The 27,112-nt window shown below is 37.6% G+C and overlaps 2 protein-coding genes across 2 annotated transcripts in view; one reads left to right on the top strand and one right to left on the bottom strand.

Annotated features, from left to right (window-relative positions):
- The first annotated feature begins 2,116 nt into the window (after positions 1–2,116).
- LOC132152492 (divergent protein kinase domain 2B-like) lies at positions 2,117–6,862 on the top strand. Its single transcript, XM_059561255.1, has 5 exons — positions 2,117–2,424; positions 2,811–3,075; positions 3,477–3,650; positions 4,965–5,253; positions 6,449–6,862. Exons 1-5 carry the CDS (start codon positions 2,243–2,245, stop codon positions 6,793–6,795), a joined length of 1,257 nt encoding a protein of 418 aa, XP_059417238.1. The 5' UTR covers positions 2,117–2,242; the 3' UTR covers positions 6,796–6,862.
- Positions 6,863–7,265: 403 nt separating this feature from the next.
- LOC132153046 (lysine-specific demethylase 6A-like) overlaps positions 7,266–27,112 on the bottom strand; it is a 62,157-nt gene continuing 42,310 nt past the window's right edge. Inside the window, exons 11-31 of the mRNA XM_059562187.1 lie at positions 25,585–25,711; positions 25,127–25,225; positions 24,325–24,544; positions 23,916–24,050; positions 20,927–21,067; positions 20,778–20,837; positions 18,750–18,854; positions 18,279–18,662; positions 17,076–17,848; positions 15,918–16,047; positions 15,473–15,578; positions 14,375–14,580; positions 12,473–12,534; positions 12,312–12,386; positions 10,923–11,071; positions 10,686–10,800; positions 10,377–10,564; positions 9,436–9,577; positions 9,201–9,327; positions 8,372–8,542; positions 7,266–8,233 (exon numbers count right to left, since the gene is read on the bottom strand). Of these exons, the coding sequence (XP_059418170.1) occupies positions 8,201–8,233; positions 8,372–8,542; positions 9,201–9,327; positions 9,436–9,577; positions 10,377–10,564; positions 10,686–10,800; positions 10,923–11,071; positions 12,312–12,386; positions 12,473–12,534; positions 14,375–14,580; positions 15,473–15,578; positions 15,918–16,047; positions 17,076–17,848; positions 18,279–18,662; positions 18,750–18,854; positions 20,778–20,837; positions 20,927–21,067; positions 23,916–24,050; positions 24,325–24,544; positions 25,127–25,225; positions 25,585–25,711 (3,548 nt within the window). The 3' untranslated portion in view covers positions 7,266–8,200. The remainder of the gene's footprint in view (positions 8,234–8,371; positions 8,543–9,200; positions 9,328–9,435; positions 9,578–10,376; positions 10,565–10,685; positions 10,801–10,922; positions 11,072–12,311; positions 12,387–12,472; positions 12,535–14,374; positions 14,581–15,472; positions 15,579–15,917; positions 16,048–17,075; positions 17,849–18,278; positions 18,663–18,749; positions 18,855–20,777; positions 20,838–20,926; positions 21,068–23,915; positions 24,051–24,324; positions 24,545–25,126; positions 25,226–25,584; positions 25,712–27,112) is intronic.

The raw sequence follows: 27,112 nt of genomic DNA, 5'->3' as shown, positions 1-27,112 counted from the left end.
CATATTTGCAAAGTAAATACATGCCTACGGTAAAGCAATTTATTCCATTCATCAAGCATTATATTGCTATTAGTGAACTATAGGCTAGTAGTATAGTATATTAGTTAAAATGGCATCTAGTTCATTTGGAATATTTTCGACATTTTGTATTAGTGCTGATAATACTAGCCATGTGTAGGCTATTATATTAATAAAATAATAAATAGGATATAAAATATCAGTCTTATGCAACTAAAATGTAATAAAATATAATTCTTATGCAACTATGAGGTATTTATTTGTCACAGGAAAGCTTGCAAGTGCAACCATTTCATGTAGTGAGATTTGGTTTAGTCACTTAGTCAATAAACTGGGTTTCCGCTCGTCCCGGGACTCGACTGAAACACGATGATTAATACTCGGTGAGTCAAATTGTGCAGCTGGACTATTTATGTCCCCTATATATAGAGCCACGAGCAGTTCACTCTCAGTGCAGAGCAGGTCACTGCTTTACTTCACTTCTACAAACAGACATTGTGTTTATTCATTCTATTATTTGTTTATTTATTTAAACTATGCTTTACAATAACGCCTACAGGTAACTGATCTGGGTTGGTACAAGAAAGGTGCTTCTAACACCACAAAGATCGATATCATGAACTAACAGGATGGTTGTTGAGTGAACTGTAAATCACTTTGTGTAAAAATGTCAGTTAAGTGACTGTAATGAATAACATAAGCCTACTTCAGTACAGCTAATACCAAAAAAGGAGAAGGTAAAACCTAAAAGAATATAGCAGACTATTACATTCATGTGTTTAAATATTTATGTCTAATAAATTGTTTATATTTTCTTTTTTATCTTGAATAATCTCTAGTTCAGTGGTTTTCAATCCTGGTCCTGACTCCTGGGGACACACCAGGAATTTAACACCAGTTATTTAACACACCTGATACAGATAATCAGGCCAAGAGACTCCATGAACTGAACTGTGTCTGTCAGATGGACAGATTTACAACATTTGCAGAGCGGTGGGTCCCCAGGACAAGGATTGAAAACCACTGCAAAAACTGTAAAAACACAAGCATGTTTAACATGCACTATGAATCACGAGTGTGACTAACGCGACAGGAATAAACTTTAATCTTTCAGGATCAAATGCAGCTGAAGTCAGTCTTTCAAGTCTCACGACTGACATCTATTGCCCGCTTTGTGTATTGCACAGCTTGTCTAGGTGAGAAAAAAAAAATCGCAATATTAAAGCAAGCGCACAATACCAAATAGGGATATTATCAGAGACGAATTCTTAACATATTGCTTACTACACAGTATAGACCACTATTTATTACATTTGTATACCTAATATTATATACTTATTATGTGTCACATAGCCTGATTATTTCAGCGAGCAAGTTACCTTCTCAAATTACTCTGGTTACTTTGCATATCCAGTTTTTTTTTTTTTTTACAGTATACAAAGAAGCATTGAGGTATGTCCATATTCAATGTTTGCATAACATTCTGTAGACAAAATAGCATATGTGTCTTTCACTGCAGATGATAACTCTTAATCATATGTTGTTGGTGGAAAGAATGGTTCTGATAAAGTGAATAAATTGTGAATAATAAGTGAATGATTATCATTAGACATGATCTTAGTGTTGGAGGCCTGTTTGAAACATTTGTTACAAAAACACTGTGTGTCTGTGGACAGTGTACTGCAGACACAGCAAGTGTAAAATAGTAATATTAGTCTGAATAACAGCCCAACAGTCAGTTAAGCTATAGTTTTTAAATATTAAACATTTTCATGAATTTGTTTAATTTTATTTTTTGCAATATTTCTAACATTAATTTATATTAAAAGTTTTTTTTTCTCTCAGATCAATTTATACAAACTTCGAAATGCAATCTTTAAAATAACATTGCATTATGCAGGTGGAATCGATAAATTACACACAAAAGGTCTTAAAAATCACCATTTCAGAAAAACTCAATGGGTATAAAAGGGTATCCAACCTTTGCATGTACAGCTTTGAAATTAGGCTGTATGCACGAGGAAGTATCACCATGACGACAAGGGTTATCTTTGTTCACCATGTGTTTCCTGTCTAAGTGAGGTGGGGATATAACAGATCTACTACAGCTAAGACTCAAGAGGTGCCACTTCATTGTTTAATGTGCTCATGTTAAGTGTGGAGGGTTTTTAACCATACTGGGCTCCCACTATGGTGCTGTGATTCTGGGGTTTCGGATACAGTAATGGCAGGGATATGGTCAGAGTTCTGGACATTGTACATCATACTGGCACTTGGTACTCCAGACCCCTCACCAGCACCCCAAGAGAAACTCCATGACTTCAGAAGAATCTTCTTGGGTTTGGATAAATGCAACGCCTGCACTGGAACATCCATTTGCAAGAAGTTTTTCAAGGATGAAATAAGGTAAACTAGAATATTTTTCTGTTAAGTCGGAGAAGAATATTCTCTTTGTCCTTAAAGAGAGGTTTTAAAGATATTCATACTATAGTAAAAGCATATTGATCTCCAGGACAAGGTATCCAAATGTCGAAATACAAAAATGTCTAAATATTAAAGTTAAGTGATCTAATATATTATATTCATTTAAATGAAATATCCAGCTTTAATAACTTTCTGCTTACAGCCTGTATATGTTCAAATAAGAGCATTGCATGCTATAGGAATATAAAAAGTCAGTATAAAGCTCAAAATGTGCAGCTCACCGTATCTATTCATTGATCTGAGGGCGCATGAGCAATGAAAGCAAAAACAGGAAGCTAATGTGGACACTGATTATTATTTTACCGCAGGTTTGAAAGATGGCTGACTTCTCAGTCGAATCTCTCCTCAGCAGATGTGCGTTCATATGAGGGAAACTATACAGACAGCACAGCGGGCTGGAGACCTGTGGTGGTGTCCCGCTTGATGTCTCCACACCTGCACCAGATATCAGACAATAGCATTTGCACCTCAGCAGGCAAAGGGAAATCCTGCAGCATTGAAGCGGTCCTCAAAGCCACGTCACGCTTCCAGAGATGGGTCCGCTCCAACCTACTGCTTCCCAGCATGGTGAAGGTCTGCATTCAGTCTCTGTATTCTGATGTCTATTTGCGGTCAGGATATAAGGTCTGAACAATTCAATTTCAAAGGGTTGTTCATTTGACAACAAGGAGGTGCCAATTAAGCACTTACAGTGTGGCATTTTTTTTCTTGATTATCAGTGGTTCTTAAAGTTTTGCTGAAGATGAAGGTAACAAGTGTATTTCTTCCTTTGTAGCCAAACTTTAAATCAATTATGTTATATGGGAGTTTTTTCAAGTTTGGGCATTTTTATGTTCCATTTCTAAATTGCATGTAATTTCCCCCCACAACAAACCATTTTAAAGTGCAAAAGGAACATACCCATAGTTGAATAAACAACGCCCTATAGATCTCATTTGAAAACGTATGAGTTGTTTAAATCAATCTTTTTCTAGGGTCTGGTGACCCCGATGCTGCGCTGTCCATCTCAGAGGCTGCTGGACCGCATTGTGCGACGCTACTTTGAAGTGACCGATGTGGGTAGTGTGCAGATGAAGCACTTCAGTGAAAAGGACAAACTCAGACTTCTTTATACCTTGGCTGTCAATCAACAACCTCTCATAATGCAGGTATAACAATAAGATGGCTGCCAGTTGCACATTTTGCAGCAATTGAGCATGACGCTTGCAACATAAAGGTGATTCTCAGTGCATTCCCAATGCATGAACTCAGTCTTGAACACTGCGGGGAAACAAATTGTTTTAAACAAACAGAACGGTGAAGGAAATTCTAGGTGTAATTCTAATTCTAGTAAGTAATTAGCTCTTACCTGTATGTCTAAAATTTCGAAAACAAACAAATGTTTCTTGCATCATCACATTCAGTTGGGAACTGCTAAACAAATTATTAGAATTTTCAATTTAAAATGACAATGTGTGAGAAAAAAAATATCACTGCATTTCGTTTCAATTTTCTATTTTAAAACTGTTTCGCTACAATCCTACCTCGCTTTTTTTTGTCAAACATGTTGGTGGTTCCCATTGACTTCCATAGTATTTCTTTTTCGTACCTTAATTAAAAACATTGTTATTTCAATTAATTGATTAATTATTATTGTGAGATATGAAATAAGTTGCGAACTTAAGATTCTGTGGGGGAAAAGAAAAAATCTGAATTGCGAGATATATACTTAAGCTGTTAATATTTTTCAAGTGAATTAAAAATAAAAATAAATTGTGTTTAATAGTAGGCCTACCGATAAATGTCCTTCACGTGGACATTTAATACACAGAGCCGTAGATCACTGACAAGCTACGCTACATCACGTTCATTAGATGAATCACATTCGATTATGAATGCTATATTGCTTAGCTTGTCAGTGTTTTTATTAATGCCATGTATGCTTTTGTTAATACAGCACATAGTACTAGTCAACTAAATGAATGTAACATGGCAAAGATGATGCACTTTTGGAAGTTGAATGTAAGGGAATGTGATATTGTCGTTCATGTTCTTGTTCATCATGAAATCTTATTTTGTTGCTGTAACTATTTTATAGCATTAACAAGGTGAATTCATTTCGGAAGCGAAGTATTGATTATGATATAATATAATTAGTACTGACCAAGTTCAGAGGCTGTCATATCCACTTACTATGTTGTGTATTTTCAACAGTTTCAAAGTAATGAAAAATAACTTTACAATTTTATAATAAATCTTTGAAAATCAAAACCTGGATTTAAATTTGTAATGTTATTATAACCTAAAGATGCTATGTCAAAGTTTGAAACAGAAAATAGTGTTTTTCATCTTGCCACTTCCTTGGCAAAGATAACACATTTTTAACTCAAATTAAAGAAAGCAAAAATGAACACACTGGCATTGCATGCTCAATCTCCCTCACTTCCTGTTTTCAGCCCTACTCTTGACTTTTCTGCCTCCAGATGTTTCCAGGCGCGGAGGGCTGGCCCTTCCTCCGCTACCATGGCTCCTGTGGAAGGATGATGGTCTGGGCAGGGAGCACACCCCTCAGGAACCTGTTTTCCTCTCCGTTGGAGCGCCGTGCGGACATCGCCTACCAGCTTCTTCACATCACGCAGAGCCTGAGCTCCAACAGCCTCCAGTTCAGCCTCTTCTACACGAACATCTCAGAGGACATGTTTGGTACCTTGGATGATAGCAGGGTCTTCATTGTGGATACCAGTACCATAGGGATCATTGACTTGAAGGAAGGTCAGTTCTGGTTTAGTTATGTGTGCAGCAACCTGTAAATAGTTTTTATGGTCAAATATTGCTTTGACCATGTACACAAACAAACTTACTTATCATTTTCATGTTTCAAGTTTAATTCAAGTCTTCTATTCATTAGAATCCTGCATATTAAGCAGCACAACTGTTTTCAACATTAATAATAATAATGATATTTATTTATAGAATTAATTATTTATAGAATTGTATATATATATAAAAAAAGCATGATAAGATTACTTCACATTACCCTACATTAGCTATACACCAGACTACATGTTAGTCTATTGGAACTTATTTCTCTCATATTAACCAGCGGATGGAGCATTAACTTATACAGTGAATTTTTGTAAATGCTGTTCAGGAACTTAATCCAAACAGGGCTACCAACTTTGAGTTCAGCCTGTAGTGAGAATTATTCAGGATATAATCTAAATTTGCGATTAAGTGGCCTGAATGTTTAGGTTTTTTTTCCTTTCTAATCTAAACTGTAGGCAGGGAACCCTATTAAACCCCATTCATATTAGACCTTTTTTTATAACGTTATATTTTATAAATTACAAAAATATATATATAAATATATATGAATAAAAATACCCCTCTCTAGTGTACATTTTTCTCACTAGTTTATGAACACTGAATGGTGAATGTGGTTATGTGACAATGTTTAGAAGCTGCTATCTTTCCGCGGTTGAACGCTCATTGAGTGATTACATGAGACAATATACATTCAGTAAGTTTTAGTGTATCTTTCAGCACACCCTCAGATATTCATTCTTATTTCATGCTAATAATAATTAGCACTCCTTAACTCTGAACTGAGGCAAAGCGGGAGCACATGTGATGTGCATGTGACTGTATTCATCATTTCAAATTTTTAATAAAACTAACAGAATTTGAATGCTGAGACTTTGTTTCCCGTTATCAAAAGTATTCTGCTCTGTCTTGTCTCTGTTCTCTTTGCTCGGTTTTTCACTCTGTAAGAAAATGAACTTGTGGCTTGAGAGTACAATTAAACAAGGAAAATGAAATATTAGGATATTAAGTGCCATCCTGGACACCCCTTTGGTTCTGTCACTGAGGTTTACTACAGAGTGATAATTTTTTTGTTTAACCTAATCTGGCGCTATGCGTCATACACGTTATTCTTAAATCATTATTACATTGCTCCTTCTTGCAGGATATCCTCCTGATGAAGACTTGTTACCAGAACACCTCGATGTCTTCTCCTGTCTCAGTGGATCTTGTGAAAGACTGCCTCCGTGTGAAACTGTTCAAGCCGCACAGAGTTTTATTCTACTTTGCAAACATGTCATTAACAATCTGCTCTTGCCTAATGATGTGCAGTCAGGTCATCTTCCCAAAGAAGCAGTCAGTTTTCTCGCTATCTGTGCAGACCAATCTCAGTCTGACCAAAGAATAATTGCTGCTGTCCAAACCTTAAAAGACATTTTACAGACATTAAGGCCATGCAGTGCTCTCTATGGATACAGGTATCCTGAATGCCTCTATAGTGATAAGTTCTAGACCAAAACTACATACTTGAGAGGGATCTTTCACCCAGAAATAATTTGTATCTTCTTTTACTCACCCTCAAGTTTTCTAAACTTTTTCTTCATTGGAACATTGACTATATTAGAAATAAAATTAAAAAGAATATTGCCCATACAATGGAAGTCAATGGTCTCCAGTGGTCTTCTTCAAAATATCTATTGTGTTTCGCAGAAGGTGGTCCTACAGGTTTGGAATAATAAGAAAGTGAGTAAATGACAGAATTTTTGGGTGGACTATCCCTTTAAGGCCTATCACTTACAGCATCAAGGACACAGATACAGTCCATGAAATGGATTGTGTAACATCATCAGTAATCAGTATATATCCAGTGAAGGATCTTTGTTATCAAAACAAACAAACAAACAAACCTTGAAACATACAAAAAAAAAAAAAAATTATATTCAAAATTTATACATATTATAACTGATGGACGAGACAAGGAATTTCATCACAAAAGAATCATTTAATTACAAAGACAACTCTGATTAGTAACCCATAAACCATATCAATCTTCATGTTACTGTACAATGCTCGCGAAGCAGTTTTATTCATGTATAGAAAATGTAAAAAGAGAAATGTTCAAAATGACATTACTCCATAAAATTTAATGGCAGGAACTCTGGAGAGGAAAAAAAACAACAACATAGCATTCCATCAACAAGTATTTTCCAAGCAATAAATATTTATAAATAGTGTAAATTTACAAGATTAGAAATATAACACAAAAAAACAAATTAAAGTTTATTCCTTAGTCTATGTGCAACCCATTTTTCTTTGACTTGGCCACCCCACCCCCCCAACTTAACATTTTCCTTAAGAAAAAGAGAAAACATTTTTTAAAAGGAAAAGAAAAAAATTCACATTACAAAATTTCTCTCTTTTTTTTTGTTACCTAAAGAAAATGTTGAACGAAAAAGTCCAGCTATGGTAGAACGTAAGAGAAAATGAAATTCAAAGAAAACGTATTAGCTCGTACATGAAGTACAGAAAAGGACAAAAGAAACAAAAACAACAAAAAAAGATTAAAGCAACAGTAAAAGAAAAAGGAAGAGTCAGTAGTTTTGAGTGATTTTGCCATTTGTGGTATATACACAAAACCATTTTTCCTCAGAAATTAGTCCATTTGTAGTTTGTGTTTTAAAGAGAAGTGGTGCTGAACAAGCTGAACCAGTCCTGAAGATGGAGACGATCCCACTTCACTCCAGTGGGCCGAAACTCCATACTTGGCAAGGTTGCATAGACAAACAGCTTCGAACCAGCAGCCTTGAGGGGGTCTGCTACAGAAACCAGTGGTGTGGAACTGGGTCAGGTCTCCTGAATATCAGAAAGTGATGTGTTGCGTTCCAGGGTGTTATCCAAGGAATAGTTAAAGTTAACGTCAAGTTGAGGAGGAGGAGGGCAGGGGTGGGGCCTGTGGAAAGAGCCAGAAGACTCATTTCTTGCTATCTGAGACTATTGATCATACAAATATAAGAAAGGTGGTAGAAAAGGTTCAGCCAGAGATCTATGGAAGGCAAGGGCTTCTCTAGATAAGGCCTTTGAGACTTACTAATGTGAATTGGTCATACACTTGCATGAGGTCTTCTATTCTGTACTGCTCTAAAACCACAAAGTTCTCAAGGTTAGGGCTGCATCTCCGAGCACAGTCCTGGCAGTGCACCACGTATGTCTTACGTGAGTTGCTCTCACTGGTGACAAACAGCAGATCAAAGACCTCCACCTGGGATAAATACATATATATATATATATATATATTAAAACATATGCATGAACAGAAAACATCCAATCAAATGAAAATAATAAAACAGGTAAAAATCTAAAAATATCTATTTTCTATAATATTAATTACATAATGAATAATAGTTATTACCTAATAGTGAGCAAAGTGTTAAGAGAAACTTTGAATGTTAACTTTACAAAGCCTTGTATGACATTTCTTGAACATGCATTCTAGCATCTATAAATAAAGCCTTGTATAAAATTTGTTGAAAAAAGAAATTCCTGATTTTTAAAAATTAATACATTTCAACATCACAGGCATATTTTCTATCGTAATCTCAACATGATTACCATGATAAGACGTAGAATAAACACGGGGGGTTTTTAGAAGCACTTAATTTTTCACGACGCTTCCAATTGTGATCAAAGGATAAGAATTTTCAGAGATCACATTTGCAAAATGAAATTTTAAACCAAAGAAATATTTGAGAGCTGAGCACAACTAGAAATACTTTAAATATTATACTTAAATACTTGACTTTTCCATGTATTTTTAGAATTTAAATATTTTTAAAAAAAAAAATTTTTTCAGAAAATGTCCAATTTGAAACAAATGTAGACGATTCAAATCTAAAAGACTTTAGGTGAAGAATACACACCTCACAGATGCTACAGTAGTGAGCAGGTTCGTCCTTGGTCCTTCCATGCCAGACTAGCTCTTTACCAGCAGCTATAAGCACCTCCTTCAACATCTGACACTGCTTTAGTGTCCTAAACAAACAGTACCTGAGGAGGAGGAACAAACCTTATTTAACGGTTTCAGTAATCTGCTTGAGATTTCTCATTGTGACTTCTCAAAGAACCACAATCGTAAATGTGGTTGAGTAGACTTACTTGATCATCTCAAAGAGTTTGTGGTCTGACACTTTGATGTTCCTGGCCATGTTCCAAGAGAGGTGAATCATGGGAACAATGGATTTGACACTCTGGAGTTTGTTCCACTCATAGCGTTCCACAGCAGACTTGTACTGATGCACTGACGAAGAACAGATAAGAATTAGACACTTTGATCAATAACTAATAGATGATCTACATTTTAATTTAAGGTTTAGAGTAAAGCACCTAAATGTGACCCTGGGCCACAAAACCAAGTGAAAGTGAACTTAAGTCTTAAGTGTCAACTGAATAAATAAGCCTTCCATTGATAAATGGATTAATAGGATCAGACAATATTTGGCTGAGATACAACTATTTGAATCTAGAATCTGAGGGTGCAAAAAAAATTACTGAGAAAATCACCTTTGAAGTTGTCCGAATTAATTTTTAGCAATGCATATTACAAATCAAAATATAAGTTTTGCTATATTTAAATCTACAAAATATCTTCATTGAACATGTTCTTTACTTAATATCCTAATGATTTTTGGCATAAAACAAAATATTATAATTTTGACCCATAAAACGTATTTTTGGCTATTGCTAAAAATGTACCTTAGGGTCACAAATAACAGTAATACTAATATTATATTTCACTTTACAAGGCTGTAAAACAGCTTTCTTCAAAAATGTTAAATTAAATTTATGCATCCTTTATTAATAAAGTGATCTCAAAACACAAAATAATTACCTTTAGAAAATTAGAAAAAAGATTTAAAAGCTTTTTAACAAGTTGCCAAAGTTGAGTGTTCCAAACATTCATTTTAGACATTCAACAATGATTCAGTCGCTCCGTCAGAAAACAGCTGCATATGTAGGCAGTAGGTCATCAGCAGCTCACAAGGTTTTAGAACAGATCCAGGGGCCCAACAACAGTGATATGATAAGCAACTATTTACCAGTGAGTGGTCCTACATTCCAGGCAATGTTGTTGCACCAGCCGATAGCCTGAACCCAATGCACAGTGCCTGTATTGAGCCAGACCAGATCACCGGGTCGCTGGATAAAACGATACACTGGAACATCGGCCTCATACAAGTCCTCTAGATTAGGCCACCATGAGCCCATTAGGTAATTTATGTTATTCCTGCATAAAGAATATGTCAGTCAGTACATATGCAAGCCATAAAAACATGCAGAAATTCATATTTTACATTACACAAAGTATGGTGTTTTAGTAGAATTAAAGCCTTTTTGATTGTGCTCACTTTTCACAGAAGTTATTCATGACACCCCAGTACGGCTCAGGAACGGCGAACCATTCACAGTCTCCAGGGCCGATGTTAATGTTCACGGAGCAGAAGTTGTTATTTTCTTGATGACCTGAATGGAACAAAGGAATCGCTTAGTATTTTTATTAACATCCCTACATTCAGCTCTGTAACGTCTGTATTTGAGGTAAAGCACAGCGAGATGTGTATGTGCTGGCATGCCAATGAGCTGACCTGGTGTCCTGCTGCCTGGGACCTTCATATAGAGCTGGACTGTGTTCATGCCGAGAATGGTGTGGCCCACATGACTGAGCAGATTCCCTGCAGACACCACCCGCACGAAGGCAGGCAGCTTACTCAACTCAGCCAGCTGCAGCTTCCACCTGCAAGGCCACAGGGCAGAGAGGTCAGATGCACGTCTCCCTGTCTGTCTGAACACTACACGGACACAATCCTCCTTCGGATTTCAATTACCGTATTTTTCGGACTTTCGGATAAGTCGCACCTGAGTACAAGTCGCATCAGTCCAAAAATACGTCATGACGAGGAAAAAAAACATATAAGTCGCATTTATTTAGAACCAAGAAAAAAAAATTACCATCTACAGCTGCGAGAGGGCGCTCTACGCTGCTCTGTGCTCCTGTAGCCTACCACTGAAAACATAGAGCGCCCTCTCGCGACTGTAGACGGTAATGTTTTTTCTTGGTTCATTTCTCTCGGCTCATGTCAAATTAATTTTGATAAATAAGCCGCACCTGACTATAAGTCGCAGGACCAGCCAAACTATGAAAAAAAAGTGAGACTTCTAGTCCGGAAAATACGGTAAACTCTTTCTACAGCACTTCATGGAGCATCATTTTCTACTGAGAAAAAGGTCTTAACAAGTAACAAGAAACTTTCTCAATTACAAAATTAGCACATTAGGAGGATTTTATATATACACACACACACACACGTGCACGCACGCACACAACAAGCTCTATTCAACACTCCAGTCTACAATCAAAGCTAAAAAAATTAACATTTTAAATCATGTTAAATGATTTTACAGCTATTTTAACCTTTTTGCTGAAAATCCTTTACCTTATTTAGTGTTACTGGTACAAAAATGACCAGTCTTTTAAAAATTGCTTGTAAATCTCTCATTAAGATAAAATTATCACCAAATCTTGGATTCAATGAGTGTCAATTTTTTTCAATTAAGGTCGGTTGTAAGGCTCACTGATCTAAGCTTATTTCACCTGAGAGTCAGTAAGTTTAGTCCAATGTGATAACTAGCATTTTCAGGAAAAAGGAAATCTCTGTAGGTCAAAACGACGGGAACACAACATGAGGATTAAACTGTAATCCTAATATACATTGTTATGGTTTTTTATAACATTTTGTCTGGTTGAATGGTAGTATATTATACACTGTCATAATAGCCCTACCGATGCTTGATCACAGCTGTGCCTATATCTGCAATTTTCCCACCAAAAGCTGTGCTTGCAAATTCATTTTCATATAACAAGTTTTGGCTTCACAATGACTTTAATGCATATAAGCAGATCTGCAACTTTCTATTCCATGTTGCACATGAATAAAGAAACACCTTGAAGAGGAACAAAACCAGTGAGCACTTACTTTTTCTCATCTGACAAGTCAATGTTGGTCCCAAACTTGATGTGCTTAAAGGGACCTCTTCTTCTGCGGACCACACTGAAACAAACGCAGGCTCCAGTTAAAGACTATCGTTCTGTCAAAAGGGTTTAAAACATATGGACTTTAATTGAACATTGACTTACTTTTCTGATGGAGCAGTTTCTGTGTCTGAGTGGTCTTTCTGCCCTTTCTTATCATTTTCCTCCTGTTAGATGCAAAATGCGAATAAGCAACCATTAGAATCTAAGCATCAATCATGAAGTGTTTATCAGTATCAACAGCATTCAGTGTCTGTCTTTGGGTGCTTTCACGCTTGGTTTGATTGCTTGGTCCAAACCAGAGTTAAACAGCTGCCCCCCTCCCCTGCCCCCGCTGGTTTGCTTTCACACGGATAGTTTTTGGTTCTGAACCACGGTACGTTTGTGTCATCATAGCGGGAGATGTTTATCCTTTTCGATAGGTATTAGGGGTGGCATGGTTCAACTTTTTCATGGTTCGGTTTGTTTCACAGTTTTAGAGTCAAGGTTTCGGTACAATTCAGTATGTGCTGTGTTTATTGGAAAACTATACTTTCTAAAAAAAGAAAAAAAAAAAAGTTTTTTCTATCCTACTACAAGCAACAGCACAAATAAATACAATACAGTAAAGAAACAAACAATAAACAGTGATTTTCAGTTTTTTTGTTTAGGAAGGTCTAACATTAGTTTTTAGGTACAGAAATTGAATAAAGTAATCAAATGTAAAACAGCATTGCATATTTGACTGTATAAATTAAAGATTGTTTTTTATTAAAGTTACAAAAGCTTTTTAAATCAAGAGCAGTGAATGGTTTCTTTGTTGATTAATATAAAGACTGATGAAAAAATGCACTGATCCATTAGGCCTACGTTCAGCCGGCTATGTCTGCTGTAGGATACTTACCAAGATGGGCATTTTGACATTATTTTTGTGTGAATTTGTCCATTTAAACAATACTTCAGAGAGAGCTTAATATTTGTGCAAGCTCGCATCCTCTGGCTCTTAAATGTTTAAATGAGTTTAGTTTAAACGCATATTAACGTGTGCTGTTCAGATCTCATCTGTGAGCGCTCTATCAGCACCCAGGTGATGACGGATTAAATGACTGCTCGTATTCCAGAATACGGCATTCGCATTGAACAAAAGTGAATGTTTTGTCTAAGTTTTTTTTCTCTCTCTCATCGCTGTTGTTGTAATGTCTGGGAAGCCAGAATGCGCATCCATCAACAGAAACACATATTAACTGAACCCTGTTTGTTTTGTGTGCTATTTATAGCAAACCATATTACAGATGCTTTGTCAGATTTAAGTTGAACCGCTGTCCCAGCGTGTGCCGAACGGTTCGTTTTTTTTCAGTGAACCGTGCCATCCCTAATAGGTATCAACTATGTAAGATGGCAAAATGAATGGATGGTTGCTTCATTTTTGTACTTTGGAAGTCACGCTTATCAGGAGAGCGACTGAGTAAACACATACGATCACATTGACCAATTCATAGATCATTAATAGCGATTCACTTCCATGATTTAGTATGACAGCATTCCCATCAGAAGCAAACCGTACCAGAGTTTGCATTAACCACACCCCAGACCACCTTTTTTAGGCAGGCTCGGGTACGGTTTGCACACCAGAGTTAAAAAAAACAAAACAGCGTTCACTCTATCCTAACAAACTGAGCTGTGACATGAAACAAACAATGCTATTGTGAAAATCCCCTAACACAGCTGTCTGAGATTCAAGTTTTTGGATCGCTTCAGAAACTGCTAATGCACCTTTATCAAAAATCTCAGTGTAAAAAAACTACCAAAATGGCATGACACAAGGAGAAAATGTAGATTGTCCATTCGCTCTGAAGTGGGGCCAGTACGTCAACAATCAAGAGTGCAAGATTCTAGACATTGTTTTTTATTGCGTTACGACCAAGAAATTTAAAGTTATGTTAAACTGATGCCACTAATGAATTATGCTCTCAACATTTTAGGATTGCATGTTTTCTTTCCCTTAACATCTGAATTATGACAACTCACCCGCAATGATTCCTGGAAAGACGAGGCCTGGTACTGGGCATATCTGGCGATGGTGGTGTGAGACCGGCTGCTCTCAAAACACCACATCTTCCTGCTTCCAGTCAAATCCCAGTTCTCATCAGTGGGATGAGATAACTGAGTCCTCACCTCCACCATGTGCTCTGGGTTAGCCTCCACCAGAGTCTTGGTAGAGTACAATCCCAGATCTGACATGAAGAGAAGCCAAAACACATAAATATTAAATAATAATAATTATTACTATTATTTTATTGCTGTTTTTTTTTTTGTATTTTTAAGGCATGGTTTTGAAAGGAATGTGTGATTTAAATTTTCAGCCTTTTTAAATTAGCAACAAGACACAATAGAAGGATATTGTAATTTTAAATCAAACGTGAATATGAGGTTTAGGTTTCAAAACCCTTAAACACAGTTTGGGGCCAAATATAGAAAATTATGGACAAACAAACCTTTTTTGCTATGTAGTAAAAATAACATTTAACATGACAGGAGAATACAAATTTTGTCCATATGGCCCACATTTCCCTGACAGCAATTTGCCAGCCAATAATGAAGTATACATAAAAGGTCTAAAATTGATAGAGCATGACAAATCGATTACAAGGACAATATCAGTCCAAAACTAATTGTAAAATTTAAGGTAAATTTTTCCTAAAATACTTCTACTTTCTGTAGTAAGGTGACCAATAGAGCCCATCTCTCAGCAAAATGATATATTCCATCATGTCATTTATGAGGTTTGAAAAGCAGGTACATAAAAACTCAATTTAAGAAGAACGCTGCTACTGCTACTGTTGTTTTCTGTGGTGGGGATGCTCCCATGTAATGCCACTTTCAACATGCAGATGGTGCTGTTGTCATTTGCACCAAAATCATCCTGAAATGTGTGTAAAACTCCGTCTGTGGTGGTGCTATTTAAATGTTTGACAGAGTGCTCAGTTACAAAACTACAACATAATCATTTAAACAAAGGTGCTAATACACAACAAAACCCAGAAAATGACAAATGAAAACAAAAACCACAAATCAGTGCTCACACGTAAGCAGTGCTTTGGCAAGTACCCAGAAACACACTCTCACCTAGTTTGAGGGCTCCAGCCAGGCCACGGATCACTGTAACGGGGTTGGCTGCATTTGTGCAGAACTGGTGTAGAGGTGGAAAGAAAGCGTCCCTCTTGTTCTCCAACTGACAAGGATTTAAAAAGTTGGTTTAGGTAACTGGAGAAAAAGTGTTCCTGTGGCTCAGTGGTAAAGTATTACATACAGTAGCACAAAAGGTTGTGGGTTCAATTCCCAGGGAATACACAAACTGGTAAAGAAAGTATAGCCCAAATGCACTGTTAAGTCACTTTGGATAAAAGCATCTGCTAAATGCATAAATGTAAAAAAAAGCTTGGAATTGAAAAAAAAAAGTTTTTTTGGCTTGTATTTTGACTAGTAAATAGTATGATGGCAGTAAAACTAGAAGAGTAGATAAAGAGCATCCAGGCTGCACCCTGTCAGATGTTGATGATGTTTCACTCACATAAATACTAGGTGTGGGAGGATTGAGCTTTTCCTTTGGCAGAGGAGGGAAGGGTGCAGGTGGTAACCGTGGAGGGGGACACTTGTCCAGCAAGATGCTGTTACTGGACACACCATTCTTCCCTAGGTTTCTGTAAAATAAATTTCATGAGATATTAATTAGCATGTCCGGATGGCTGTATATAATATAATATAATACATAATTTATATCCAAATCTCATTTTAATAGACTGCATGCTGCGGTGAAAACTAATCTCTGATGTTTTCTTGTCTAAATGATGGGGACTCTGAGGGTCAGCACATGTGCTGTTGCTCTCTAGACACAGGTGGAGCCACAAGCCAGATCACTAGAGACAGAGACACACTGGCAATGTCCTTCCCCATCAACAGCCATTCCAATCAAAACAAACAGTCTAATAAGACTGTAAGCACTGACGAAATGTCCCACTTTAACCAACATGCTAGAGGGTCAAAAGTTCGATAACTAAAATTTCTTTAAATAATTACAACTGTGAGGCTGGAGCGTAGTCATGCTGGTTTCTGTTTGGAAGCGGAACCTTGGTGATTGTGAAAACTGACAAGTTCGACTGCTTGACATTTTCTGCAGCTTAGTCTTGTGTGGTACTTTCTCTGCCATTATTAATGATGGAATAGCTTTTTTTTTTTCTATGCTGTGGCATAGAAAATATTTAGCAAGCAGGAATTTTTTAGTCTTGCTTAGTACTAGTCACTAGATAGATTAACAAATGCATATGAAATTAGCACTGCATAAATAAACAAATAAAACCGTGCATACACTAGTATTTAAAATGTCAGGGTCTGTAAACATAATACTAAACAAAAGCACTATTTCAACTACCTTCCAAATAATTAACAGCTCACCACAGCAAATCTGTTTCTAGCACAAATCAAAACATCAAGTTATCAGCCTAAAACATCATTTACATCAGATTTAAACCAAATCAACTAGGATGGATTTATATTATGCCAGAAAAGGTGATGATGGGGCTATGTAATTACATGCACACAAACAAAGCTGATAATCCTATTAAGGTGGCTTAGTATAACCATAACCAAATAACAGCACAAAACCGATCAAGAAATCTGTCTGGAATTCTGCACAACTCGGCTCATATGCAAACAAGAACGAGTAACTTACCTGCATGCTTTGAGCACGTCACTGGAGCTGGAGTAGATGGAGACCGAGGACCACGGGGTGAACGAGGGAGACGTGGGTTTATGACAAACCAGTGGAGATGCCACCTTCAACGGGCTCTGAGAGTCCTCTAGACCTTTGCCATTGAGGGCGGGGCTGTTAAGGATGTTAACACTGTTCTGAGTATTGTGATGGTCTGCCGATTTGGGTGAGGGTGTGGCTGTAGACATGGCAGAACTCGCGGAGGAGGCCACCAAGTTTTCCTGTGCCTTAAGCCCCAGGTGCAGACTTGGGTGAACGTTGTTAACCTTTGTGCAGGCAGCCATCAATCCACCACCATTACTAGTATTACTATCATTGGCTTTTCCAATCAACAAGGCAGAGAGCTGAGGATTGTCTGAACTAAGTACACCTGGTGAGCAGGGTTTCGCCCCAGCAGCGTCTGCTTGGCCCTGATGGACATGATTAGGCAGTCCTTCTGCAGTGGCAGTGCTGTTAGGCGTCCCTGCGGAATGCCCATTTCCTGAAGGCTTGCTCTCTTTGGTGTGAACCATGCCTTGCTGTCCACCTGAGGTAGCAGAGTGAGGGGAGCTAAGGGAGGGGAGGTGATTGTGACTGGCCTCTGGCGCTAACATTTCGCTGGCTGTGGCCGAACGTCCGGCCTGATTTGGAACGCCAGTGCCGGCTGCCAGGGTAGGCTGGGAAGGCCCAGCGGAAGAGAAAGGCTGCTCGCCATTAGGACCTGCAGAACATGAACCTGGACTCTTCTGAAGCCCCTGAAATATTGACAAAGTGAAAGAAAAACTGGGTTAAGCAGTGAAATACATCTTACATTCTACCCTAAGAATTCAAAACTAGAGAAGCACAATATATTGTTAGTTGATATTGAATATATAATGGTGCCTGCTCATTTACCCTACTTTTACACTAAAAAATAATGTCACAATCTTTCTAAAGTCATTTTACCCCTCTGTAATTTGGCTCCAAATTATCCACAACAAAATAGTGGACTACTCAGTAAATACTTATCCATGACATGTAATATTTTTGCTTTCATCACAATATTTACCTTTCTTCAGAAAAAAAAGACCAAAATTTTGAACTGGAGAAGTTTCTGAAATTTGGTTGATTTGCCACACAACGATTCTAAAGAACTTTAATATTGTACATAACATGATAATAATGATCAGGACGTTATAATCTCACCTGAGTGGAGTTGATGTGTTGGCTTTTCCACGGTTCATCATCCATGCTGCTGCTGGTGGGGGTTGTGCAGTTATGAGGTAGTGCGTTTTGCCGCAAGTAAGGCACGTTTCCGTTGCTCCCTGTTCCTGGGAGGTGATTATTGCCCACAGACACGGCATCTGTGTTACCCAAGTTTCCAGCCGTGCATGAGGCAGGGCTTGCAGGGACAGGTCCATTGGCTATTGGCTGAGCAGCGCATCGTGAGTGGGTGGAAGGAGTGCGGGAAAGAGCAATGTGTGGATGGTGAGAGGATGATGTGGAATTAGAGTTCATAAGCAGTGAGGGGTCGGCTATAGGACCGTTGGACACACTGGGTCGTATCTGACCCATAGCATTCAGTCTCATCTGTTGGGCAGAGCAAGGCAAACCATCAATATTAAAATCTACCAAAATGTTTGCAGTCTGCTATGCACCACTGTACATGATCCATACCTGCTGATTTTGTTGCATTAGACTGAGCTGCTTTTCCAACTGTTCCAGCATTTGCAGTTGCACTGGCTTCAGATTAGCCCTGTTGGTCCGTAACTGTTCCAGAAGCTGAGTAAAAAAAAAAAAAAAAAACCTGAATAGTATGCTTTGGGTAGTTCATAGGAATCAAGGTTTTTTTTAATGATTTAAAAAAAATTGGAAATAAGTTTCTTATGCTCACCGAATAAAAAATACAGTAACATTGTGAAATACTATTACAATTTAACCTGTTAACCTGCACCTGAACACCGGAGCACTGAAGGCTCTTTGTTTGCATGTGTTAATGTTTATGAATAGATTAAATGAGACGGGCCAAAATTCATCAATACAAACTATATATCGCTGACAGATCGCTGTTTTTCCAATGGAAAGCTTATAAGGAATGTATTTGCAAAATTTGTGTAAGCAGTACACATCAAAACATGCATAATCAAAATGCAGTACATACCAGATTCATCATAATAACGAGTCATAAACATCCACAGCTGTAAATCCCAGTTTAGTAAGAAAGGTAAGGGTCCACTGAACGGCATCTCATAGCGCACTTTTAGCCCAACAAAGCAATAACTTTGTAATGTGGATAGTAATTCCTTTGTTTACGTCTCATTTCTTCAGGGACAGTATTGTTTAGTGGTCGATCGATATTTCGCCAAGGCCGATATTTGCCATTTTTCAAATAACTGTATAAGCCGATAAGTTTTTCTTAATATATACAGAAAGTATTATAATGATTTATTTTATATTAGGCCTATTAGTAATAGAAAAGCAAACATTAAAATTTACTTTCTTTGACTAATGGACATTTAATTTCACAAACCTTGCAAACTCCAGGTGTGAAATCTTGTGAAGTGTGCATTTTTATCGAGCATGATCGCATGTTCTCTGTGTGATGTCAGTCTGTGAATTAAATGCTTTAAACTTTAAACTCGTGACTTCAACTTATGCTGGGCTTTATGCATTTTCCAACTGTCATATTCATGTCATTTTACTGTGTGCTGTATGTAAAATGAGGGTTACCCTGGCTTTATTTTAAAATTATGATTCCCAATGCACAAAAACTTCCCAAAATACTGAGTGCCCTGTTGGTTACAGTGTTAACTTTTTTAATATTATAATTTGATTAAATATTTATTTGTGAAAAATACTTTAATCTTAAGTATGTTTATTTTACACATTTTTAATCCGTTGTCAAATGTTTTTAAATTTCTAAAATATTTATAATATATATTTTTTAATTATCTCTGCTTTATATCGGCCACCCTGCTTTCCAAGATATTGTCAGTCAAAAAACACAAATTGGTTGACCACTAGTATTGTTTGAATAAAAAAACAGCATGTTTTTGTAGCATGCAGTGTCACTAACAGGATGAGACCACTAAAAAAAAAAGAAAAAAAAAAAAAAAAGTCAAAGAGAAGCGGAATATTGTTTATTTGAATTCTGGTGCTCTCTTGTGACAGCTTGTGATGTGTGCTGTGACGCACCTATCATATGATGGGTATTTTTGTATATATAATATTTACATGGGTGGGGGGTGGACTAGACAGGAATCTAATTTTCATGGTATCATTTTCAGATTTGAAACAGAAACTGAGAGACATGTGACTTTCTACCCATTGCTCCAGGACTGATTTCAGGTATTTTTATATGAAATTAAAAAAAATCAGTGGTGTAAAAAAAAAATATTCAAGGCACTTCATTGTCTATAAGTTTTTTTCTTATTGAGCATTATCAACTCTGGATGGACAGTAAAGCCCAAAGGGTCTTCTTTCCAAAGACACCACAATTGTGTGTGTAGCACACTGAAGTCAGGAACTATTGCAATTTTAAGTTAGGTAGGTCATTTTCAGCTGTAAGACCCATAATAGTGGGGTGCTGTTAACAGGTTAAAAGAGTTGTTATCAGTTTTAATATATTATGAAATGTAATTTATTCCTTTAATAGCAAAGCTGAACTGTTTGCAGATGTAGAAACACCCAGAATGAGCAACCAACCTGAAGCTTCTGGGGGACTTGATGATGACCTGGAACATTTGCCCAGGAAACAGGTGAATTCTGATGGTGGGACGAGAAACCCGTAAATAATAAAACATTGCATGACAGCTGTAATAGATTAAACAAACTAAAATGCTGTCCTTTAGTACCCTGGCTGGACTAGCGGTCCTCTTCCTTTTGGCTGGGATGGACTGGTCATCAGTCTGGCCAGAAACCATGTGAGAGAGAAGAGACTGGCCTGGGACTTGGGACTGGCCTTCATTGCTCTGATGAGCTTTGCAGGTGTTCTGCTATTGGCAAGAAATACAGAATTGCAGCTAGAACAGTTGCATGAACATTTCACTAAAGCAACCCAAATTGTGTTTTGACAATGAAGCATCAATACTGACGTTTCAATGTCAAACTGCTCCATTACACAATAAGCAAAAGGCCAGGTCAAGAGAAAGTTTATGCAACTTTCTCACTAACAATTATTTCAATTACATTTATGAGAAATATATGCAATTAGTAGATTTAAACTGTTCCCCAAAATTAGTGACCAATATGTTGAAACAAAGGATGATGTGTGCCGATGAGTCCTATGGTCTAATGAACTAGTGGAAATAACTTTAAACCTTTGCAGTTTAAGATTATTCTCCAGAAGCAATGTTAATAACAACATTGTTCTGTATGACTGGAAATTAAGGACCTTTTAGTGGTACTTAATCATGAAGGCCTTACCACACAATTTGATGTTTCATTAAAGAAATATCACAGGTTCGATACAGACTAAGCTTAATCGTAAAAAAACAAAACAAAAAAAAAGTGGTGATGTGGCTTCTGTTAATTCATAACTGCTACGAAATTTACAGCCATAAACTACCCTTCAAAAGTTTGTAGCAGATTTTTTTTAAATGTTTTCAAAAGAAATTTCTAATGCTTAAAGGGTTAGTTCACCCAAAAATTATGTCATTAATGACTCACCCTCATGTCGTTCTAAACCGGTAAGACCTCCGTTCATCTTCGGAACACAGTTTAAGATATTTTAGATTTACACTAGTAGTGATGGGAAGTTCGGTTCTTTTCCGCGAACCGGTTCTTTCGGACAGTTCGATTCAATAAACTGGTTGAAAAAAAAAACGGTTCACCGATTCTTTTGCGCTCAAGGTAATGACGCCATTGGCGATGATTGCTCTTCATTCAAGCCTTTGGTTTACCCGCCCTCATAACATTAGCACAGTATCAGTTCAGAATCAATCACCAAAAGAATCAGTTCGGTTCAGACGCTCTGTGTGTCGGTCTGCTTCACACTGAATCACACATGCGCAGTATCATCAGCTCCTCGGTTCTCGAATCGGACGCGTCTGACAGAAATGGTTCAGTGTACTGGTGATCTGAAAACCGATGCAACCGGTTACTGACTCGAGAATGAGTCAATATTTCATTCATTATCTGGCTCGGCTTGGTGTTCATCTTCAGTTCTCTCTTCACAGCAGTTCAGTCAGTGTACTGTTTGAGTAAATAAATTACTCCGGGATATTAGTTTATTTTAACTCAGAGGGCGTGTCAGCCATGTTAAAAAAGTTAACAGCTTAAGTCATTTGTGGATTAATGCTTATTATACACGCGAACCGTTTCAAACGATTCAGTTCGATTTGGTGAACTGGTTCAAGAAGATCCGGTTACATCGAATGATTCGTTCGCGAAACGGATATCACTAAACTGCAGTGTTTTGAACTCACTCACAACAGACACCAAAATGGACCAAAATGTATTTTCGATGCTTCAACAAATTCTAACTTACCCTCTGATGTCACATGGACTACTTTGAAGATGTTTTTCTTACCTTTCTGGACATGGACAGTAGACCGTACACACAGTTTCAATGGAGGGACAGAAAGCTCTCAGACTAAATCTAAAATATCTTAAACTGTGTTCCGAAGATAAACGGCGGTCTCACGGGTTTGGAACGACATGAGGGTGAGTCATTAATGACTTAATTTTCATTTTGGGGTGAACTAAACCCTTTAACAAAAAGTTACATCTATTTGACATAGTAAAAACAGCAATATAGTAAAACATGGTTAAGATATGGAAAAAAAAGATATAAATTTTATATTATAAAACGTAATTTATAACGGAATTATTCTAATATGTTGATATGGTGATCAAGAAACATTTTTATTATCATCAATGTTGACAGGTGTGCCGCTTAATATCTTAGTGACCCCAAACTTTTTAATAGTAGTGTATATATTATATTTAAAGGGGTCATATGATGCTGCTAAAAAGAACATTTGTTGTATTTGGTGTAATAAAATGTGTTTATGCAGTTTAAGGTTCAAAAAATTATTTTCCACATATTGTACATTATTGTTTCTCCTCTGTGCCCCGCCTTCTGAAATGTGTCGATTTTTACAAAGCTCATCGTTCTGAAAAGCGAGATGTGCTCTGATTGGCCAAATACCTCAAGCGTGTGACGGTAATGTTACGCCACTTAACATTGTGATGCCCTGTCCAGCCGGAGCGACGAGACAAACATAAAACCAAGCATAAACATGACTTCTAGTCGTGTCCTCTATACGACATGGCGGCAGCAACAACAATACTACAACGAGAATAAAAGGTAAGCCTTCTTTCTTTGCATGAAATTCTGGGCAGCATTATGCAAATCTTCCCACACAGTGATGTAGAGATGTGGGGGCGTGTTAGAACGACCCGTTTTGGGGGGGGGGGGGGGGGGGGTGGACGAGTCTTAAATTTTATAAAGAATATCTCTTTGGATTTGAGACTTTATTATTTGCAACTTTACAGATCTTCTTTATGGACCAAGAGCTTGTAACACTCCAAAGGGAAAGGAAAAATTGTAATCGCATCATATGACCCCATTAATAGTTATCTGGTTGTACTGTAACAGTAAATACCTTGTTGCCACAACATATACTTTAAAAAATTATAAATACAAATTAAGTAACAAGTTTCAATTGTTATCTGTGGTAAAAATAAGCCACAAATGGTGTTAAGCTCAACCTGTACTACTGAACCCAAAACATTCTTTAAAACGCCACATTTTCCAAGCTACCACTACCAAAATAATTTTTATGAGTCTAAAACCATTAGATGTTGTAAGAGTGGCTTGTCTAGCTTATCTGTTCTCACCTGTTGTGTTGTGTTGAGCGCTCCCTGTCTGGAGGTGAGCTCTGCTGGGATTGGTAGGCTCCATGCCTCCTCAATACTAGGGAGCATTTTACTTTTACTTGGTAAACTACCTTGTGGAAGATTACACAACTGAGCCTAGAAAAAGATAGCGCAGAAAACATGTTCAACGTCGGATTCAGCTAAGCTTAAGTCAATGCAATGGTGGTATGCATCAAATCACAGATGAAAATGACACACATATTCTCAGTGTATAGTATGTCAGACAAGGGTATATGATTAAACTCAAACAGGAAGGAACTGAAAAACAACCCCCTCCCCATCCAAAAAAACAAAAACAATGACAGACACATTAAAATGATACATGTACACTTCCTCTCCTGATAATATCAAGTGCAAGCACTTTCTCTACCTGGAGGCATTTAATGCGAGCAGTTAGAGCTGGGATGTTACTGCAGGACTTGCTGCATGTGGCATTGATGTAGCACTTGATAGCATCCTGCGGCTGGTTGCAGGATTCGTAGAGTGTGCCCAGGTCCATCCAGGCAGCCGCATGGCTGTGGTCCAGTTGCACTGCACAAATATATGCCTGCAATGCATCCATCGGCTGGTTCTGCTGCTGATACAACACACTGGAGACACAAACACAGCAGAGAGGAATGGTAAACAAGGGAAAGCTAAACAAACCTAACTAGCTGCCACAGGATAACACATCAATCTTCCATATAAGATTTTGTCACGGCTACCCACAAATGACGACAATGGTGTGTCAAAACGTTTGTGCTGTTTGCTTGGTTTCTCTTTTGATGTGCAATACACAAACATTTCAGCATTTAGTAACAACTATATACAAATAAACCATTTCATATTTCCTGATTAGCTTTGCTGACATTTTGGGAGGTACCTTGTGGTCCAATATGGCAAAAGGTTTTTGGCAACCTATCGGCGAAAACGTTATGTTTGTACATGGTTGCTTTAAGTGTTAGGATGGTGAGAAGGTGATTACACAGCTTCAGCTTAAATGTCTTGAGCATTCCTGTCCCTCCCCTGAGAGCATGCCTGAGGCAACATCAGCCCCAAATGACCCCATTTACACCCAGCTTCCAAAAAAACATGCAAACAACATGAGTGTCTCATTTTAATGTGCAAGAAATGCACATAAATAATAAATGGCAGCAGCTTAACATGATAAACAACGATCATTAAGAGCTTACCCAATTGAGCACCATGTATCTGCACTGGCCTCAGACTTATCAATAGACTGTCGGTAAGATATGAAGGCATCTTGGACCTTCCCAATACTGGAGTAACACCTGCATGACAAGCAAAAACACCTCTTAAAATGTAAGAATTATATTTTTTGTTTATGCATTTGACAAGACACTTTCAGCAAATTACACTGGATTCAAGATATGCATTTATGCATCGTTTGAAAAGTTTGATTTAAACAAACTAAAAAGAGTCTCATAAACAACTTGACAGGACTACTTTAGGGCACAAGCCAAAATCTTTGTATAATATATTCAATATATAACTTCAATATTGTAATTTCTAACCATGCATTGTTACAAAAACAAAAAATATATTTAAAAAAATGTAAACAATGCAATGTAATGTTATGTAATGTAATGTATGTGGAAGTGGAATTTAATTTAAGTAAATGTTTGCTTACCTGCCCAAGAAGTACCAAGACTGTCCCGAATTGGGGTCTGCTTCTAGGGACTTCTGCAGACACTGAATAGCATAGCTGCTCTTGTTGGCTTTATCTCCCAACTGTTCGACCGTGTGATGCATCCAGCCTGTGGGAGCGATGGGAAACATGAGGACTATATAAGAAACCGCATTCTCAACAAAAAAAACTAGAACACTCTCTCCCTCAACAAGAAACCGCATTGTGCACTATGAAGGCTGTTACACTGGTGCTCATAAAGGGAGCAAATGGTTTGTTCTTGCTGTCTTTGGGGTAGAGTGGGGAGATGAGGCAAAGCAGGATCGGGTGGTGGTGGTGGTGAGGGGGGTATGGTTCTACTACCACCAGCAGCTTCAAAAGGTCCCAGGAGAAATGGTTGTGTCCAAACAGCCCCTCTCCTCTCCATTCCCAGCCACCCAGAGGTTGTTAAGGAGAACGAGACCGTGTGCAGACAAAGAATTTCCCCCATGTGGCCTGGCTTCTCCCAGGCACTGATCCCAGCCGAGCTCTTAACACCTGTGGCAAACGCATGCACCCGGGACACGTTACTACAGCAACCAGACCACTGCCGACAATTGCATGAGCAACGTGGCAATGGTTTTATGGCAGCCGGGTTTTTTTTTTGCTTTCTTTTGGGACTAGCAAAAGAAAGAAGCTTCTGTGAGGATTCACAACTCACAACGGTGCCAATTATTTAAATCATTTCATGATTTATTGATGCTTTTAACTCAAAGTACCTTGCAGACCGCTCCATCCTGAAGTGCTTTGCTCATTAGTGCCACTTTCAAGTTTATGGATTATCTTAGCTCAGATTTCTAACCACACAATGGTATCCAAAAAGCAATTTGCACATTTATTATTAGCTATTGCACCTGACAAAATTGCACACCCTCAAGAACTGGAACATATCTTAGAAAACCTGGACTGTACATTTGGGGATGCTGTTATTGAGAACACCACTAGCAGCACTTGGGGAGATGGCATGATGCAATACATTAGTGAGGATTGTCTGAACTCTAAATGAATGAATTATGATTAACAATTACCTAACCTGAAAGTGTAAAAAGGATTCAAAAACCTAAATGAAATATTCTCTCAATGCATTTCAAAATACATCTTATAACAAATCTGTGGAATTTGTAGCTGCAGAATTCCACAAACAGCTGTGCAGAATTCCAAAAATGCAAATGAGTAAAAATTAACATCCCTTCCCTCTGACATGCCCCCCCCCAACAAGACAGTAATATTTACCATATTTTGCCACATATATTCCTTATTACCACAATCGGATCCAGATCTTGTATGCAAAATCTGTGCAGAAAGTGTGACTAATCAAGTTTGAAATCACACAGCAAACAATCATCTACATAAGAAACACACTATCGAAAATAAAGCCCAGGTTCCCAAACATTTTTTTTCCAGCTGGTTGTGATTACTGGATGGATTTTTAAGATCATTATATGAATACTGCAATTTACACAGTAATTTACAGTTGATTAAATATTTAATA

This window comes from Carassius carassius, chromosome 11 (genome assembly GCF_963082965.1).
Source record: "Carassius carassius chromosome 11, fCarCar2.1, whole genome shotgun sequence".
NCBI classification, from domain to species: Eukaryota; Metazoa; Chordata; class Actinopteri; order Cypriniformes; family Cyprinidae; genus Carassius; species Carassius carassius.
This window is presented reverse-complemented; position numbering and strand designations above follow the sequence as displayed.

Bases quoted from the DNA above. Each gene is read 5' to 3' on its own strand.
- LOC132152492 (XM_059561255.1), top strand. From the start codon at position 2,243: ATGGCAGGGATATGGTCAGAGTTCTGGACATTGTACATCATACTGGCA. The intron at 3,076-3,476 runs GTCTGCATTCAG...ATCTTTTTCTAG, and splicing joins TGCTTCCCAGCATGGTGAAG to GGTCTGGTGACCCCGATGCT. The intron at 3,651-4,964 runs GTATAACAATAA...TTCTGCCTCCAG, and splicing joins AACAACCTCTCATAATGCAG to ATGTTTCCAGGCGCGGAGGG.